The sequence below is a fragment of the Lingula anatina genome, chromosome 6 (assembly GCF_051362555.1).
Source record: "Lingula anatina isolate TDL-2025a chromosome 6, LinAna3.0, whole genome shotgun sequence".
Taxonomy (NCBI): Eukaryota; Metazoa; Brachiopoda; class Lingulata; order Lingulida; family Lingulidae; genus Lingula; species Lingula anatina.
The window spans coordinates 17364484-17381776 of record NC_141772.1 but is presented as its reverse complement, the minus strand read 5'-3'; the positions used below and the strand labels follow the sequence as shown (position 1 = coordinate 17381776).

Genomic DNA, 17293 nt, shown 5'->3' with positions numbered 1-17293 from the left:
CCGATTTATCCTGAGGTTAACAGTACTTTTCCGCGATTTACCAACCTTTAATCTATCATTCCCGGCACTCGCCATCGCTCTGTAACATTTTTGGAAAATACAATAAAAAGAAAACCTCCGCTTAAGCGGAGGTTTACCAACAACCACCTCCATTTTCATTATTGAGCTCTCTAGACTTCCGGATATCGCGAGATTCTCGTATTGCGACCTAGTTAAAACTAGTTCAAGCTGCCGGGAAAGCACATGGAACAGGAGGCTGAATTAGTTGAGACTCCATCGAAGAAGGGAAGAAAGATAACAAAAAGAAAAATCAAACACTCTTTACAAAGGTCAACACCAGAAAAATAAAATGCGCGTAAAACAGGGTATCAGCAAATGTACGACAGGCAAAGAATAAACACCGGCGAGGAAGAAGGCAGATGAAAATTAACCTGCTTGCATGGATGACCATGGATACGAAGGATCGCCTGGCCGCGAAGTATTTACTGGATTTGTGAGTACCATTTACAATTATGTTTGAGATAAGACACCAGTAAAAATATTTATTAAGCACAGATATTAATGTTTATTTACGTGTGTTCGTTGTATTTCTTAACGATTGTCAGGCTCGTCTGTCAAAATATGCCATGAAATTGTAACTAATCGATATGAGTGGTATCGATAACAGGAATTACAAGTGTTGCTCATATGTCGACTCTGACAGGGTTTGGGTAAGTTTATACAGCAAAGAAAGTTTAAATGGAAATGGACATGGTGGGAGATACTGGTTTCATTACATGTACATTACCATGGCCGGGGCGAATTGTTGACTTACCGAGGGCACATTTCTTGTGCCTCTTACATCTGGGCATACAAAACACAGTAATTTAGACGTATGACCAAGATGCTATTTCTTTAGGCATCTTAATCCCAAAATGAATGTGCAGAAGTTGTTATTGTATATAAGTTTAACTCAGTTTTAAATGGCATGTCAACTATAATTGAAAATGTCTTTGAATAGTATTTTGATTTTATATTCTAAAGGCAATTAAGTTTCCTTTTTACATTAAAAATAAATAAATAAATAAATAAATCAGAAAGGGGATATTGCATGTTTATGTTATCATATATTAGGCATTATAGGTGCATGATTTCTCTTTTATCAATTTTTTTTTCCAAATTGGCAACACATAATGTAAACATAATGCAAGACTCTATTTCTTCCATCAACTGAAACGAGCTAAGCTTTACCAAAGTATTGTGCACTCAATTCTAGAATATGCCTGCCCTGTGTGGCATCCAGGACTAACTATAGAGCAATGCAAACTCTTAGAGACTGACCAAACTCGTGCTTTGAAGATTATTTTCCCTGACCTACACTATGATGAAACCCTGAACTTGGCAAATATGTGTACTTTAGATAAATGAAGAGATCTGTTCAAAACTTTCTTTTACAAAATAACTGAATCCTCTGACAAACTGAATCACATCTTTATTGAGCAATCCAATCGTCTTTTAAGATCAAACAATAGTAACAAATTGCCACAATTTAAGACCGACAGATTCCGATGCTCTTTTATTCCATATGCACTTTTAAATTTCCAATAGTATTATGTTGTCTTTCATCCTAAGTACAATAATTTTAAAGTTCAATTAGCAGTCTTTTAACTCAGTTTTATTCAAGCAAATATTCACTTTATTTTCATTATAATTTTCTTAACACTATGTACAACTTCAACCCACTGGGTTGCAATCTTAATAAATTATTATTATTATTATTATTTTGATTTGCTTTTTTAGACCTTAAGGTTATGAACAACTGCCAGTATGATGTCCTGAAGAAGAGTTTTTTACATGGAAGAGGAACTCCATGGCTCTCCACCAAAAAAAGAGGAACTTTTCTTGAGGGTCCAAAGCGGGGACGAGGTGGATAGTGAGAGACTTTTCCTGACTTTCGAGCGCTGCTTACAGGATATATTCAGTGAACTCATCTTGCCAATGTGACAAAGCATAATCTGCTGACTTCAAACCATCTAGCACTGACATGTATGCTATAATGCAGACAGATTGGAAATCAAGGTGGTCTTTCCTCCCAAAACTAAGTCATATGCCTGATATTGAGAATAAACCATTTTGGTCCAGCATTTACTTCTAAAATATAGATGACATCAAATGTATTATGGAATATGGTACTGGTGGCATATTGTGACTTCAACTTGATTTTAAACCAGTGTGTTGTCAGATTTTGTAAGATCACCAGTTGCAGTTTTGTGACTTTGTTCCAGCATAAAATTCTGTATTTGCAAGTGACTTTATGTCATTTCTTTTAAGACCTACAAAAATGGTTTGAGTGAACACTTGTGCCTGTATTCAATTCTCCACAAAGCCATTATTTAGAATTCATGCAGGGAAGCCATGCCTGTATTTTTTAAAGAAATATTTATACCTTTCTATTTATTCCCTGCACATCTTGGAAAAGTATGTGTGAATATCTTCTGATGAAACAATTTATGTTTGTGTAAGTGGGGTTAGTCCTTTCTCATGACACATCCCTTTGAATGGAGATTTTTGTGTCAGCTCACATGAGTCAATACACTGACAGAGAGGGGGATAATTTGTTGATCTGCAATCCTCATGGGTCTGCATGTACATCAGACTCTTAACATGATAGCCCGGCTGTTAATAAGTCTCTCTCAAAAATGTTACCATACTATAGTGTACTGCACAATGTGAAAGTTTGTGAATGCTTGAATGGAAGGCTTATTTATGAAGAAAGCATTAATAAGTACGAAAATAATTATGCATTCTAGCTTACAAAATCTGTGTATGTCTTATTACATGTGACAGGTAATAATAAAGATGATTTGGCCAAATTCCAAACTTATGTAGCAAACTTTATTCTTGTATTTTTGCCAAATATTTGAAATATAAATAAAAGATGTTTCAATATTTAAACTTTTATTTCATTCATAATCTCTACCCAGTTAATGTTACATTGATACTGCAGCTTATGCTTTGTACATAACATTATGTTAATAATAATAACAGTTGGATAGTACATGTTGTTAATTTACTAAAGGCCTAGTTCTTAGAAAAACATGTTCGACATTAAAATATATTCTAAAAAAGTTTTCAAGAATTGCATGAGAATTGAATCTTTGGATGTATTTGGCAAAATTCTTAAATTATTGAAGAGTTGACAATGCCCAGAAAATAAAAGTCCTTGAGGCTCTCTGTGATCTCAGTCTTGGCACTTAAAATATGTGGGCATTATAATATAAAACTGTTCACTCAGTTTTGGTAAAAGGTGGTGGATTATGTGGTCATTAGTGCACATTTTTTGTAGCAGTCTTTTGCACAACTTGTCACGCCGACATTGAAGTGAAGCAGTATTGTAAGATTGGAGTGCTTCCTGGTGTGAGTTTTCCAGATATAACTTGAGGCACTGTAATAGTAAAATTACATAAAATGGTTACAAAGAAAAAATGTATTGATATTATCATAACAGCACTATTCTTTAACAAAAATTAACAAATTAGAGGGCATGATCACTACATGATAACCAGCTTTTGATAAAGAAGATAGTCTGATTATGGCACAAAATAATTAAATTTAAATAGCTATAGCTGCATTAGATCATAAAGGCCACAAGAAGAAATAACATAATCACACGTGGTTTTAAAGAACTGATGTAAAAAAAAAAATCACACTAATATTCCCCATTTGCAATTAGAATTTTGACAAGCTAATCGATAGTACTAAACCATACCAAATGGCACTGTTCGCCCTCTAAAATAGCAAAAATTTTAAGCGGACCCAGAACCCCACAGCAACTAGAGGGTCGGCTTTGCATCCGCGGACCCCCCCCTCCCCCCCCCCCCACTTCAAATAATCCTGGATCCGCCCCTGTTACCTGGTGTATTGCTAAAATTATTAACATACCTGTTCTCTCCTTTGTGCTTGAAGGGTTGTATCAACCAGTTCCTCCTCTGAAAGGCTAAAAAAAAATTCAGTCCTTGTATATTATAATCATATTCATTCCTTATAATCATATTCATATTTATTTATTTATTGTATTATTCTATTATTTTACTCTTTATATTGCTCCAAAATTAAAATGATTTCCGATTTTTAAAATTGGCTAAATAAACTCTTATCTTATCTTATCTGACAATATTAATACATTTACAAATGAGTTACGTGTTGTACAAAGAACACCCTCTAATGGCTCTATCCCAACTAGTATGTAGTACTCGAGTTACATTGTATATCTCATGGGATTCCCCTGCGGGAATATGGTGTGAGGTTCGTCTGCAAGTACTGGTAGATTACCACATTGAGCAGAAAACGGTATTCCTCCTGGTTTACAGAACTATATACCTCAGGGTCAAAGTGCACTACCACGCTTCATGTAACTACGAAGTACGCAGTGCGAGTGGTTTGGGGACTGCGAGTGCGTTATCCGAGGAAATGTAGCAGTTATTTACGCGTTTAAACTTCCACTGCTAGATATTTTTATTTCCTGCCACCTTCCCATTTTAAAGCACATATAGTGACTATAACCCGCTTACCTGCAAAGATTCTGTGAACAATTCCTCTTCTACTCGCCCACGCTCACCTTCGCAGTCGAGTGAGACATGCTGTCTGCATTGTTTACATCTCGTATCTGAGTCGAGATGCCGCGTTATTTCAAACTGTGTCAAGATGGCTGACGCCCGGGGTTCGAAAGTGGACGGTGAATATGATTCTTTTTTTCGATATTGATTAAGGCCATTTACCTGCCATTTTATGCTTTACCCATAGCAATTGTTCTCAGATAAGTTAAATAAGAAGCAATCCATGCACTAAAAAGGCGTTTTTAATCCTATTTTTTGTCCCTTTAAGTTAAATTGGTATTCTATGTGGAACATAAAAATGTTAGATTACCATTTTTTATGGACAGACACTGTGTATTCAGACATGAATAGCCGTGATCACCTGTGTCTGCCGTCACTGTTGCCGTACACTTTCCTGGAATTTATTGAAACAATAATAACGAAAACAAGATGAGCCAAGCATTATATGTCAAAATTGAGATCATTTTATGGTAGTTCTTTTGAGCTATTTATGTGTGTTATTATTAGCCCTTTTTTTGTGTGTGTCAAGTCCAGCTGGTGGTACATGCCCAGGAGCAAATATTTCCTTTCTGATGAAAGTTTTTGCAAGGAATTAAAACTATTATAATGGAAAATATTTTACTTTATTTGTTGAATATCATAGTTTAAAGAAAATGTTCTAACTTCTTTATTTCAGTTATGATGGGATCACTGCTTGCGGGAACTTCAGAAGCTCCAGGGGAATACTTCTTTGCTGATGGAGTTCGACTTAAGAAATATCGAGGCATGGGCTCCCTGGATGCAATGGAATCACACCGGGGAAGCATGCAGAGATATTATACTAGGTCAGGCACAATAGAGTTTGGACACTGTAACCACAGTCCTGGAAAAAGTTTTTTTGTTTTTTTTTTGAAAAATGAATATTAATATCATTTACCTGCTTGTGTCAGTTTTAACTTGTTTCGAGTCAAAACTATGAAGATAGTAGATAATGCATTAGATATATTACACATATTAGTGCTGGACAGATGAAAGACTCAGACTGGTTTTCGAAAAAGGATGATATACTGTTATTTTAGACAAAAAAGGAGAAAAAAAACTTAACTATTTTTCTTCCACATTATCAACGTGTTTATTGTTTTTCAGTGAAAGTGAGAAATTGAAGGTTGCTCAAGGTGTCACAGGGACTATAGTGGACAAGGGGACTGTCCATAAATTTATGCCATATTTGGTCGCAGGAATCCAGCATGGCTGCCAAGACATAGGTGCTAAAAGTCTGTCTCATCTCAGGTATGGTTTGAAAAATTTGAATTGTTCTCTAATTCATTTTCTGCAATAATAATCTGCTTTTTGAAGTAAAACAACAGAAAATTCCTCCTGATTTTTTTAGAATCCAATCAGGATGTGTAGTTTTTTGTGTGAGGGTTCAAATGTTCAGTTTGCAGTTATTTCATTCCTCATATTTATGTCCCTCTTTTAATTAAAAAAATTAAAAATGTTTAGTTCATTAAACCAGCATATTAAGTTGCTTAAGTTCAATGCCTCGGTCAAGTATATTCTGAATTTGCACTTTATCAGTCAAGCTAGTCTATTTAGAGCTTTTATCATAAATGCTAGGGCAGTTTTATCCATAAGAACTTCAGTATGGTCTTTGCATTGGCTTCAAAGCTGAACAACATTTGTATTAAGAAGCAATTATAGAAAAACAGTACATTTTTTGTATTTTGATTATTTCACTGATCAGTGATTAATTATTTTTCTAGCTTGAGTCCATTGGCATTGGTGACAATTTGAACATTGTATACATATTTTTGCAAAGTCAACTATTTTCTCATCTCCTGGGATCTGTTTCATAAGAAGTCATAGTTTTGGGACTAAGCTTAGACTGCTTAAATTGAATAGATTTATCTAGTAATATGATTTTGAACCAGTGGTCTTAGAGTCTTTTACGTAAAATTCTCCCACAATAGATATAATTGACACATGAGCTTAGTTAAAAGGCATAAAAAATAAAGCAAGAGGCGAGTCTCAAAACTTGGCAATGCCCCACTTATCAGGCTACAAATTTTGGAAGTCTTTAACGTATGACTTGAGAGGATAACAGCTCTTTATATTAAATTCAAAATCCACAATAAATACATTGTAAACATTGTACAGAAGTATAATTAATTCCATTTTACCAAAACCAGGCCTACCCAACTACCACTGGATGATCCTGAATCCACCGGTAGATCAGACCACACTACCCGTTTTTTAGGTGTGTATCAGTACACGCCTCGAAGTATCAGACGCAGCATCACTCTTGCCTAGTTTGTGCTGAGATAGTGGTGATTCTCAGTGAGGCAAGAAAGTAGTGCATCTCATCTCAAAATTTGTTCCGGGGTATGATACTGCGAAAGGTGTACTGACGCACACCTTGAAAATGGGTATTGTGGTCCTATCTACTGGTGAATTCAGGATCATTCGGTGCCGAGTCTGGTAGTTGGGTAGGCCTGAAAACATTGTATAGAAGTATAATTAATTCCATTTTACCACCAAGACAATGGTTATTGCAATTATTCTGAAATCTGTGCTTGCCACCAGACCATGTGGATCTCCACAGACAGCTACACTTCATAATTATCTCTTAAAAACTTATTACACACTTTAATTAAAAAAAACAAAAAAACAATCGGCATACTTTGAATGTTGGAACAGATTCATTAACATTTGGTAAGAGTGTAATTTACCCTAGAAAATTCATTTCGTAGCACTATTCCCACCAAAATGAAGTGTTGTTATCCCTTCAAGTCATTTTGAGAAACATCCCACATTATACATTATTGATTTTTATTTAATATAAATACAGTTTTGATTTCAGTGGTTTATTTCATATCCTAATCTATATTGATTCTCCGTTTGCTTAGATCTATGATGTACTCAGGAGAGTTGAAATTAGAAAAGCGTACAGTGTCTTCACAAGTTGAAGGGGGTGTTCATGGCCTTCATTCGTAAGTAAAAGAATGTGTAAGAAACCTTTGATGTGTCTGTACATTTCTTTTCATTTTACTGTTTATATCCCAATTCAGAGCAAAGCTGTATTCTGGTGAAATTAAGTTTGAAAGGCGCACCCCTGCCTCCCAAAGAGAAGGGGGTGTACACGGGCTGTATTCGTAAGTAAAAGCTGGAGTGCTGACCCATATGTTTGCAGTGTTGCCAGTTACACAATACCACCAATACTACCACATAACTACCATTACTACTATTACTACTTTTACTACTTTACTTCTACTACCATAAGAAGAACTAACAGCTTTGTTGTGTAACAAGCAACAGTTGTTATTTCCATAAATCTAACATGTTCACATTGTTTCCGTGTCCAAATTATTTGAATATACACTGGCCTCTTAGACCAATTATTTATTTATTTATTTACTTATTTATTTATTTATTTAAAATTTCAGTCTTTCTTTGTATTCTGATTTTCTGTACAGACAAAGAAGTGTCTTTCCAGAATGCCATTAGCTGTTTGTCCACTTCACTGGGGCCGAAACCAGAGCTATGTGTATTACTTGTCACCATAGTAACTGGGAATGATCCAATCATTTCTTGGAATTTTTTTATGGACAGACACTATGTGTCTGGATATATATAGCCATCACCTGTGTCTGTCATTGCTGTTGCTGTGCACTGGATTTTTTACTTCTTAACACCAAAGGATAAACACTACCTGAGTGAATCATAGTACTAAAATATCATATCACTTGCTCTGTTGTTGTTGCTGTGCACTTAACTTTACCTCAAATTTACTGGAGAGATTTGTATCACTAAAACACAGATCAAGTTGGAATAGGACCATTTTTGAACCATTTTTGCTTAAATTACCCTTTAAATTTTTTTTCAGCCCATGTTTCCTTTTTAACACAATAAATGGAAACGGTGTAAATTATTGTCCTAAAACCTACAAGTGCATTTCATAGCATTTAAACACAGACCAAATTTAAATATCAACTTTATGAGACCAGTATGAAAAGGTTATCCTGAGTGTATTGAAATAATTCAGCATGACATTGTGTTATTTTCTATGTAAGCATTGTTAACACAGTGAATGGAAAACTATCATGTGACTTTAACCTCAAACTTACCATTTCATATTAAAGTTCAGGCTGAAATCAAATATTAGTGTTTTCTTTTGCCCATTTTTCTGGAGTTATCCTTTTTTCCAGCATATTATGGTGATAAAAGTTGTTGACAATATTATGCTTCAACTTCAAATTCAACCACTATAATTTAATACATTAAGTGCACATTAAGTTTGAAAATCACCTTTATCTAACCATTTTGTTTTTAAGCTATTCAAATTTGTCTTCTCCCAATGTACAAATATAACGTATAATATCCTCAATCCAGAAAAAAAACCCAACTTACTGGGCTGACTCATCATGAAATAAAGGTAAATTTTGATAAAAAAGCTTGCTTGACCTACCGTCCCCCCCCCCCCCAACTCAAGCTCTTTGAAAGACAAGTGCTTTTGGTCTTACTATGTATTTCATTTAGATTTATATGGGGTAGGGTTGTCATATGATTTAAGTGCATAATTATGATGCTATATTATTTTCACAGTCTTCATGTTTAAAATGATATTGGTTGTCTGTTCACATCAGCTTTAGCTGACTTTTTTGCCTGAATTTCATTTGAGTTATATAATAACTGTTTTATTTTTTATTTTTTGAGTGTATTCACCTCTTTTTTCCTTTTACTTGATATTAATCGTCCTGTCGTTGAAAATTTGAAAGAATTATATCAGTTTGTTATAATTCCACTGTTTTGTTCCTAAATGCTCCCTGTCTGCAGTGTCTGGTTAGCCAGAGCTATATTTTGCCTGTTATATGAATGGTTGCTATGCTGGTCAGTTTTTCTGTTTTCTTGCACTGCAGAGTTCAAATTTTGTTTAAAAAAAGGCCCCATGTGCTTATTCACTGCTTTCATGCTCTATTTTTACTTTGTTATTTGTTAATATGTAGCATAATAAATTAACTGAAAATAAATGTTTACTAAAAGTTTGACATTTGTGAGAAAGGAAGAAATCGCAAAATTAATTTGATGCTTCCTACAGTCTAAATTAAATCTTATAAATTCAAAGGATGCTTTACTTTCTGTTGTTGTTTGTTCTTGTTCTTGTTCATTTATCTGGTTTGTTAATAGTGCATTAATCATGATAAAGCCTGCTTTTGAAGTTCCTCATATTTTCTTCTTCCAATATTAAGATACCTTCAAGATGGAACAATCCCTGCCTCATGATGGGTTAGTTGGGTTTGTTGGTTGTCTCTTAATCCTACCTTTTCATTGTAATGTTGGGTAAGCATCTTGAAATCTAAATTAACTCACGGTTGCCACCTTACTTGATAAGTCAGAGAAATTATTTTTTAGGTCAGTGAATTGTCAGGGAAATTGGCATTTTGGTTAGGAATAATTTAATTTAAGAACAGTCTTCTAGGAAGATTTTTATATTTTTAGTGACTATGGCAGTCTTCCAGAAGTATCTGACAATGTGTTAAATTTTGATATTTGAATGTATGTTATCTAGTAAATAAAAAAAATTAGTTTGGTGAAAAAAAATTGGTGGATTGGACAGCTGTAGGGGAGTTGGGAGGCTGAGAAAAAAGGTGGTATTGTTTAGTGAAAAACGGGATTTGGTCAGTGAAAGGACAGGAAATATTTTCCTAACTAAGTGGCATCCATGTTAATTGATGTATAATTTATGCAATTCTCAATAATCTTTCATATTGCGTTTTAATAGCCTTTCATATTAAATTTTAATAGCCTTTCATAATAAATTTTAATAGCCCTTTTAAAATTTGTGCATTAGTATCATTTCTGTATTATTTAAGATCTGAAGATTTTTTTCTTGAAAATTTATATTGAAATGAGTCAGATGCAAAGTTGACTTTTTGGCAGTACATTACTGAACAATACAGATAATGAGAACCAGTGATGATAAGAAAGTGATGTTACATCAAACTTTTAAGTTATAAAGGGCCACTTTGAGGTTCTCTCCACATGTTTGAAAATCCCCCACAGTCATATGTATGTCCTGTAAAGCTTCTTATGTTTCCCAATCCAGACTCTAATGACAATAAAACCCTTTAAATAAAAGTTTGTGTGGCCCTTGTGTCATCTTTTCAGCCTCAGGTAGCCATTACTAACTTGCATTGCCTTTATGACAATAATTACTCAATCCATTCAAGGGGGGGGGGGGGATTTTACAAATACTGTATTTTTTAAGTCATAATTTCCTAAAATTATAGCACTTCTCGAGTGGTAGCAAAAAAAAAAAAAAAAAAAAAAAAATTAAAAAGCAGGCTACTCTGTAATTTGTGGTCATTGAAAGGATCAAGTCATTGCTGTATTTACAGTACAGTGCTGCATAACAAATCAACCTGCCATTTTCTTGTTATGTGGGAAAATGACTTAATGCACATGACTTCAGATGTTGTTTATAATAATTAGCTAGTCGTTTAAAGTCTTCAATTAATATGGAATAAAACATTGATCCCAAGTGTAAGGACGGGTCAACCAATTATTCGTGAGCCGCAGAAAATTGCTCCTTACCCCAGTAAAATTAATTTTGGCTGGAAAATCCTAAGGAATGACCCTTAAAGTGGAAGTCTGTTTTAACACGTAACATTAAGGAATTGAATCTAAATACTTTTCCAATACATAACCATTCTTAATTTTTAATTGGTTACTATATTAGTTTCTCTCAAATGCACAAATGAAAACTGCAATTTATTTTGATGTCTTTGTCCAGCCAAACACTGTAGTTATGATAGCTGCATTTAGGCATTTAATGAAGTGTTGTGAACAGGGCATACACTTTGGTCTGAAGCCCTAGGACATCTGTACTGTCTCTGTGTTCGCTTGTCATTATTTGTTAGGCATCAGCTTGATTCGATCTTCCAAATATTTTGCAGTTTTACTATTATTACATACCATGGGTATGTTCAAATTACAAGATGCTTGCCACAGTTTCTTTTATGTTGTTGACATTTTATGTACAGTCTCAGCATGTCTGTATATATAGCCATCACCTGCGTCTGTCATTGTAACCTTCTTACTTGCTGTCCCTTTTATCGCAATATATGGATAACACACACTATCTTCAAACTTACTGGTACAGTAGTTATTCATATCACTTAAATACAGGTCAAGTTTGAAAAAACAGCTATACTCTCTTTCTTCCTGGAGTGTTTTTAGTGTGTGTGTGTGTAAATGTGAATTTTTCATTTTTCACTCTTGGGCATTTTTCAAGTTTGTGACTTTTCAGTAGGTGTAAGGACCTGTGAATGTCCACATAAACAATAGTACATAATAAAAAATGGTGATCAGCATTATCAAAAACTATAATTGATGCAGTGTCCTCTTAATTTTCTGCTTTATATCTGTACGTTTGGAAGCTTTTCTGCCTTGTATCACTTTTGGCTCTGTGAAATCCTCCCATCAATGCCATTAATTAATTTCTACCTAGTAACCTTTCTGATTTGCAATGTCAATAGATATTTTACACAGTTTTGGTTTAAAAAACTGATGTGGGTGCCCGATTCTGTAAGTAAAAAATTATGATAAAACTTCTTTAAATGATTGTTGCTTAAATTCTTACTTTGAAGTGGTAAAATACACAAACTGTCTAGGTATCATTTACCTATAAAGGCTTTCCAAAGCCAGCTTTGATTCTTTATGTATCACCTTTCATGGTTGTAGCTATCTTTGCACTGCTGACTTTTTTCTCTCCTTTTTTATTGACTTTTTCCTTTATATTCCTACCCTTGAAAAATGATGTATGCATGCGATTTGGAATGTTAACTAGAAGGGAATGGGTGTTCGATTGGTCTTTCAAAAGCTTAAATTTGTTTAAAGTTTCCACAAAGCATGCATATCACTACAGTGGCCAATGCAGAATCTTTGTATTTTGCACATGCATAAAATTATGATGAATGCCATTTTTATATACAGCCATGCACAATGTCAGCATAATATTGTTGAACTTTGTCTGACCATTCTTGTATATTGCAGTCCTGTTGTTTATTGTCTTTTCCATCATAATATATCCAATTCTGATAAAATCTAACTAATGGTTTTCTTAAACCCAGTGAATGGAGCTGTGCAGGTGGCTGTAGTATTTTGGAGTGGAATCTTATTTTGTTTAACTTCTGTTATTGGAAGTAATTTTCTTTCTAATATGACTTTCGATTGTAAGGCGCATTACATCTCCCAAGGTCACTGGTAGGAGAGGACACCCTGTTGGTCACTCCTTTGTTCTGTCACTTGTTCCCAAATTTGAATTTGCTTGATCTTTAAGACTTATTGTTCTAGGATCTTGATATTCAGCATGAAATATGGATTATTACAGGAAATTAAATTATTCACAGGGATAAAATTAAATTTATGAAATTAGTAAAATCAAATAAGCCTTTTTTAACGGAATCCCAGGGAAACAGGTGTTAACCTGGTGGTCATGACATCACACCAGTTCCACAGCCCTCATTACATTTTAAGAATTAAGCCATAAATAACAAATACCATACCTGTATGATACCTTAGCAAACCACCACCATCTATATCTGGATTGGAGGGGGATTTTCTTAGGTACCAAAACAATTACCGAGCATTGTATAATTTGCTATATTGAATATATTTCATAACTTCTGTTGTCATGATTCTTAAGAAACTTCTTTAAAGTGTCTGTATGCTTGCTAAATTTGTTTGACAGCTGCTTAAATTTCTAAATAATGATCAGTATTTTTAAAAAGGCTCAGTGTTTTGCATTAAGATTCAATTGTGTGAGCCTCTACTTTACAGCTTTACATTTTATGTTATTTTATAGAAGTGTTAGCTGATTGGTTTGAATTCTAAGATGATCTATTGCTGACTAAGAAGTTTCTACAAAATATGTCCACTGCTGTTAATTGAGTGCAATTCTGCAAGAATGTATTGTTTTCCCCATAACTGCCTACCTTTAGAAGGTTTTGTTAAGTTTTGCAGTTTTTCACTCTTTAATTCCAAACTACATTCTTTAAGTTATTTTCTTATATTTTGCATGTTAGATGTATTGTTTGTATTATGAACAAAACTCATCCAATGTCTTCTCTAACAAAGTTCTGTTTGATCTATCTCCATAAACACTATGGATTGCTTCATGTGATGTTCAGTTGATAACTTTGATTTGGTTATATTGTATGCAGACACTGGGTTACACTGTTAGAGGCACTCTGTATGCAGTTGAAAATTCCCCACAGTCATATTCTTATTCTGGAATATTCTGATACTTCATATTCAAACCTTGAAGGCATAAAACCTCTTATAATAGGGAAGTTTATTTGAGGCATTCCTGGTATCATTATTATCTTTTCAGTCTTGTCAGGTAGCCACGATAGCTTGCAATGACTTTATCTGTATCAAAGATGTGAAAATTGCTGAAAGATTTCTTAAAAATTTTAAAATAAAATGAAAGCATTCATGTACTCTATGCACCATTTTATCTGTGACTTTTAATGTTTTGTTTAATGTCTGTATGTATGCCACCTTGCTGGGTTAATATTGAATTGCAAATAACTATTTTCCTAATTTCATTTGGTGACATTTATTAATTTTTCATTTGTGGAGATGATTGAACTGCAAACAATATACAAGTTAATTGAGATTTCTAAAGAAATGTTGATGAGTTTTTGTTTGCATTGTTGCAGGTATGAGAAGAGACTCTTTTAGCATTAAAAGAAGATGAAAGCAGAAGTAACTTGATAGACAATATACAGTGCATAATTATATGTATGATGCTACACCTGAATGTGAACAAGAAGATGGATTTCTAAGAATGAGAAATGATTCAAATATATCAAGCAATTAATTGATGATATTGACCACTGAAGTGATTGCCTGTGACCTGTGTTTTATGGACTTTGAAACAATGAAAAAATGGAATGAATAGAAATATAGCAAACACAAAGATATTTGGTATGGGAATTAAACATGTTTTTCCTGTGGTTTAGAGGATCAAGGTTTCCCAATAAGGGCAGGTGATGTGAATTGTTTCCATTATTATTATTTTTTTTTTTTGCCTAGTGTAATGTTTCTCACTGTAACGAACTCAGACACTAGCATGTGCACAAACCTAAATCTCAATAATAAGTCGTAGAAATGTTGCCTTGCACTAATATTCTGCAATCTAATAGTTTGTCACTTTTTAAAAAGAATAACACACGTTTACATGGTTACATATTTGGCTGTTTGGATGTTATATCAATGGATGTAATACAATCTATTTCTGTGCACAGAGCGTAATTTGTTAATGTTTTTAATGACCCATTCTTTCTGAACTGTAAGTTTCATTATTTTGTAAGATTGTATCAGGTGCACAGAAGTGCTAAATAATATTTCATGTCCAAGTGAAGAATCTCAGTGTAAGAACACAAAGCTTTATCATTTATTTTTGTCTTAGGACCTAAGGTAGGACATACCTTCTAATAATGAAGCATCCTTTTAGTTGAAAATTGACATCTGTATAGTGATGTCTAACATGTGCAAATGTAGAATATACAGCAGTTGCCAGTTTTAATCAGTTTCAGTAAGTTGGGTACTGTTATAGAGAAAAAATAATGGGCTGAAAATGTCCAGTATATTGGCTGAAACAAAACTTCTAGATTGAGCGCAGATGCAATATTTCAGCAAGGTAGTCATTTAGATATGATAAGGATATAAAGCAGTCTGCATCAGTTTCCAGCACACGTGTATCTCTGCTGTACATATTTGATAAAATGAAGAACAGATATATTAAAAAAAAAAGAAATGCACCCCATGAATTTAGACATTGTTTGTCCAATGTCAGTATGTCAAAGGTAGTGTATTGTTTGCCAATAAATACCAGTATACATTTGAAAATATACTTGCCTGCTATATTTTAAAATGTTTTAAGAATTTTTCTTTTATTGACTGCACAAGTACTATGTGTCTAGACACTAACCAATCATTGCCGCTAGCGTCACCGTCACCGAATAGTGTCCTCATAAATGTTACAAAAACATACAGGTCTGGAATGATTCAGTTTAAAATCCTGATGGATTGGAATGTTTTTCTGAAGGTAAAGGTTTTTGTCAATTTTTCACATATTTTCATTTTGAATGCGTGACTTAGAATTGCAAAGGGTTTGATAGTAGCACAATATTAAAAAAATTTTTTGCATGTATACTGTTAAGCATTCCGGATAAAAACAAAAAAATGACAAAATACATTTTGTGGACTTTCATCACTTTCAAATTGCTTGTTTTTTATTCTCAGATAATATTTTGATAATGTCACTTCCTCTGTCAGTTTTGCCATTTATGCACATGCCCATTTGACAGCTTCACTGCCTTGTCACTTTATTGCATTGACTTAGGTTTCAAATATTTACTTAATAATCGTGACAGTCATTAATGAGATTTGGCAGAAACCACTGTGGGCTAGAGGAAAATATTTTGAACAATGTTTTGTGTATTTATCTTTGTAATAGGCAAGCAATAATTGTAATCTCAGAAATTTGTTTCTGCATTATAAGATCATTGAAACGGTGATGGATCACCACTTGACCCTTGTCAAACAATATACAAGTAAATTGCAATCTCTAAAGAAATGCTAATGAGTTGTTTTTTATTTGGTTTTGTTTTGTCAATGCCAATCAAACGACCGAAGGTTGCCTAACTGTGAAAAGATAATGTTGGTCAACTGGAGCCAACTGAAAGGAAAAAAATGAGGTGAATTTCTGTAATCATTTAGAAAAAGAATTTGAAGTGACAAAGTACAATGAAACAAAGATTGATGGGAAGGGACATTAGGATACAGGAGATATAAAAATGACTGATGGTATTTGCAGAAGGGAGGAACCTTCTACTGGTAGTCTTATGAAAATGGCGTACAGCTAGGATATCCTACGGAATCATTTGATCCCATTTCCACGTGCAATGTTCGAGGTCAACTTTCGCTTGCAGCATGACAATGTCACCCCACACTGTTCACGGACCAACCCGCCAAAAGCCCTGATATTAACTCGGTTGAGCATCTTTGGGACGAATTTGAGAGAGCTGAAACCCACGCCCAGCAAAAACAACCGTGGAGATGAGTTTTGACCCAAGAGTGGAACAATATTACCCTCTACCAGGGTCACGGATTGATTTTCACTTCATGTTCACAAATGTGCCCATGGCTAATTCATGACGCAATTATAGCGCTGGAGGAAAGTGCACATTGTATAATTCAGGATAGAAACCACCAAATAATTTCCCATTGACGGCCATACTAAGAAATGCCTGCAAAACTGCATGAACCAAATAAATGGGTGAAACATTTCCCATCCCCATGGACAGCAGACACACTGACATAACTCCTTATGGCACAAAAATATAGGCCTACTGTCATCAAGTAAACTTTCCGACCAACATTACTTGAACATGTGCGCCACTCTGTTTGTAAACAAACCATTGCACCGCTCAGTCAGTAGCTCCCTCCGCCAGGTCTCACGCCTGCACGACACCTGTGCCTGGTCCTGAAAAAAAAAAAACTGGCAGTAGTTTACACCCTAGTCTGCTTGTTGACACCAAAATTAACTCTAGCAACACACAAGAAATGCCAGGAAAAAAATGGAAAAAACCCCCCACTAATTTTCTCTCACTGAACTATAACAGTCGGTGATTGGCTGATTTAGGGTAGAA

At 34.3% G+C, this 17293-nt stretch overlaps 1 protein-coding gene and 1 long non-coding RNA gene across 4 annotated transcripts in view; one reads left to right on the top strand and one right to left on the bottom strand.

Annotated features, from left to right (window-relative positions):
- The window catches only part of LOC106182068 (inosine-5'-monophosphate dehydrogenase 2), a 43705-nt gene extending 27487 nt beyond the window's left edge, over positions 1-16218 (top strand). Inside the window, exons 14-18 of one of the 3 annotated variants that reach the window (XM_087016310.1) lie at positions 5272-5419; positions 5721-5864; positions 7643-7726; positions 9821-9857; positions 14297-16218. In XM_087016310.1, coding sequence (XP_086872436.1) covers positions 5272-5419; positions 5721-5864; positions 7643-7726; positions 9821-9854 — 410 coding nt within the window. In that variant the 3' untranslated portion in view covers positions 9855-9857; positions 14297-16218. Of the gene's footprint in view, positions 1-5271; positions 5420-5720; positions 5865-7480; positions 7565-7642; positions 7727-9820; positions 9858-14296 lie in introns of all 3 variants that reach the window. The other 2 variants (XM_013566698.2, XM_087016311.1) reach the window with 2 other exon arrangements.
- LOC147761268 (uncharacterized) lies at positions 2921-4868 on the bottom strand. The gene is made up of 3 exons (XR_015335300.1): positions 4551-4868; positions 3922-3976; positions 2921-3424 (listed from the first exon to the last, which is right to left on the bottom strand). It is a non-coding gene; the product is annotated as an uncharacterized LOC147761268 (long non-coding RNA).
- Positions 16219-17293: the final 1075 nt, after the last annotated feature.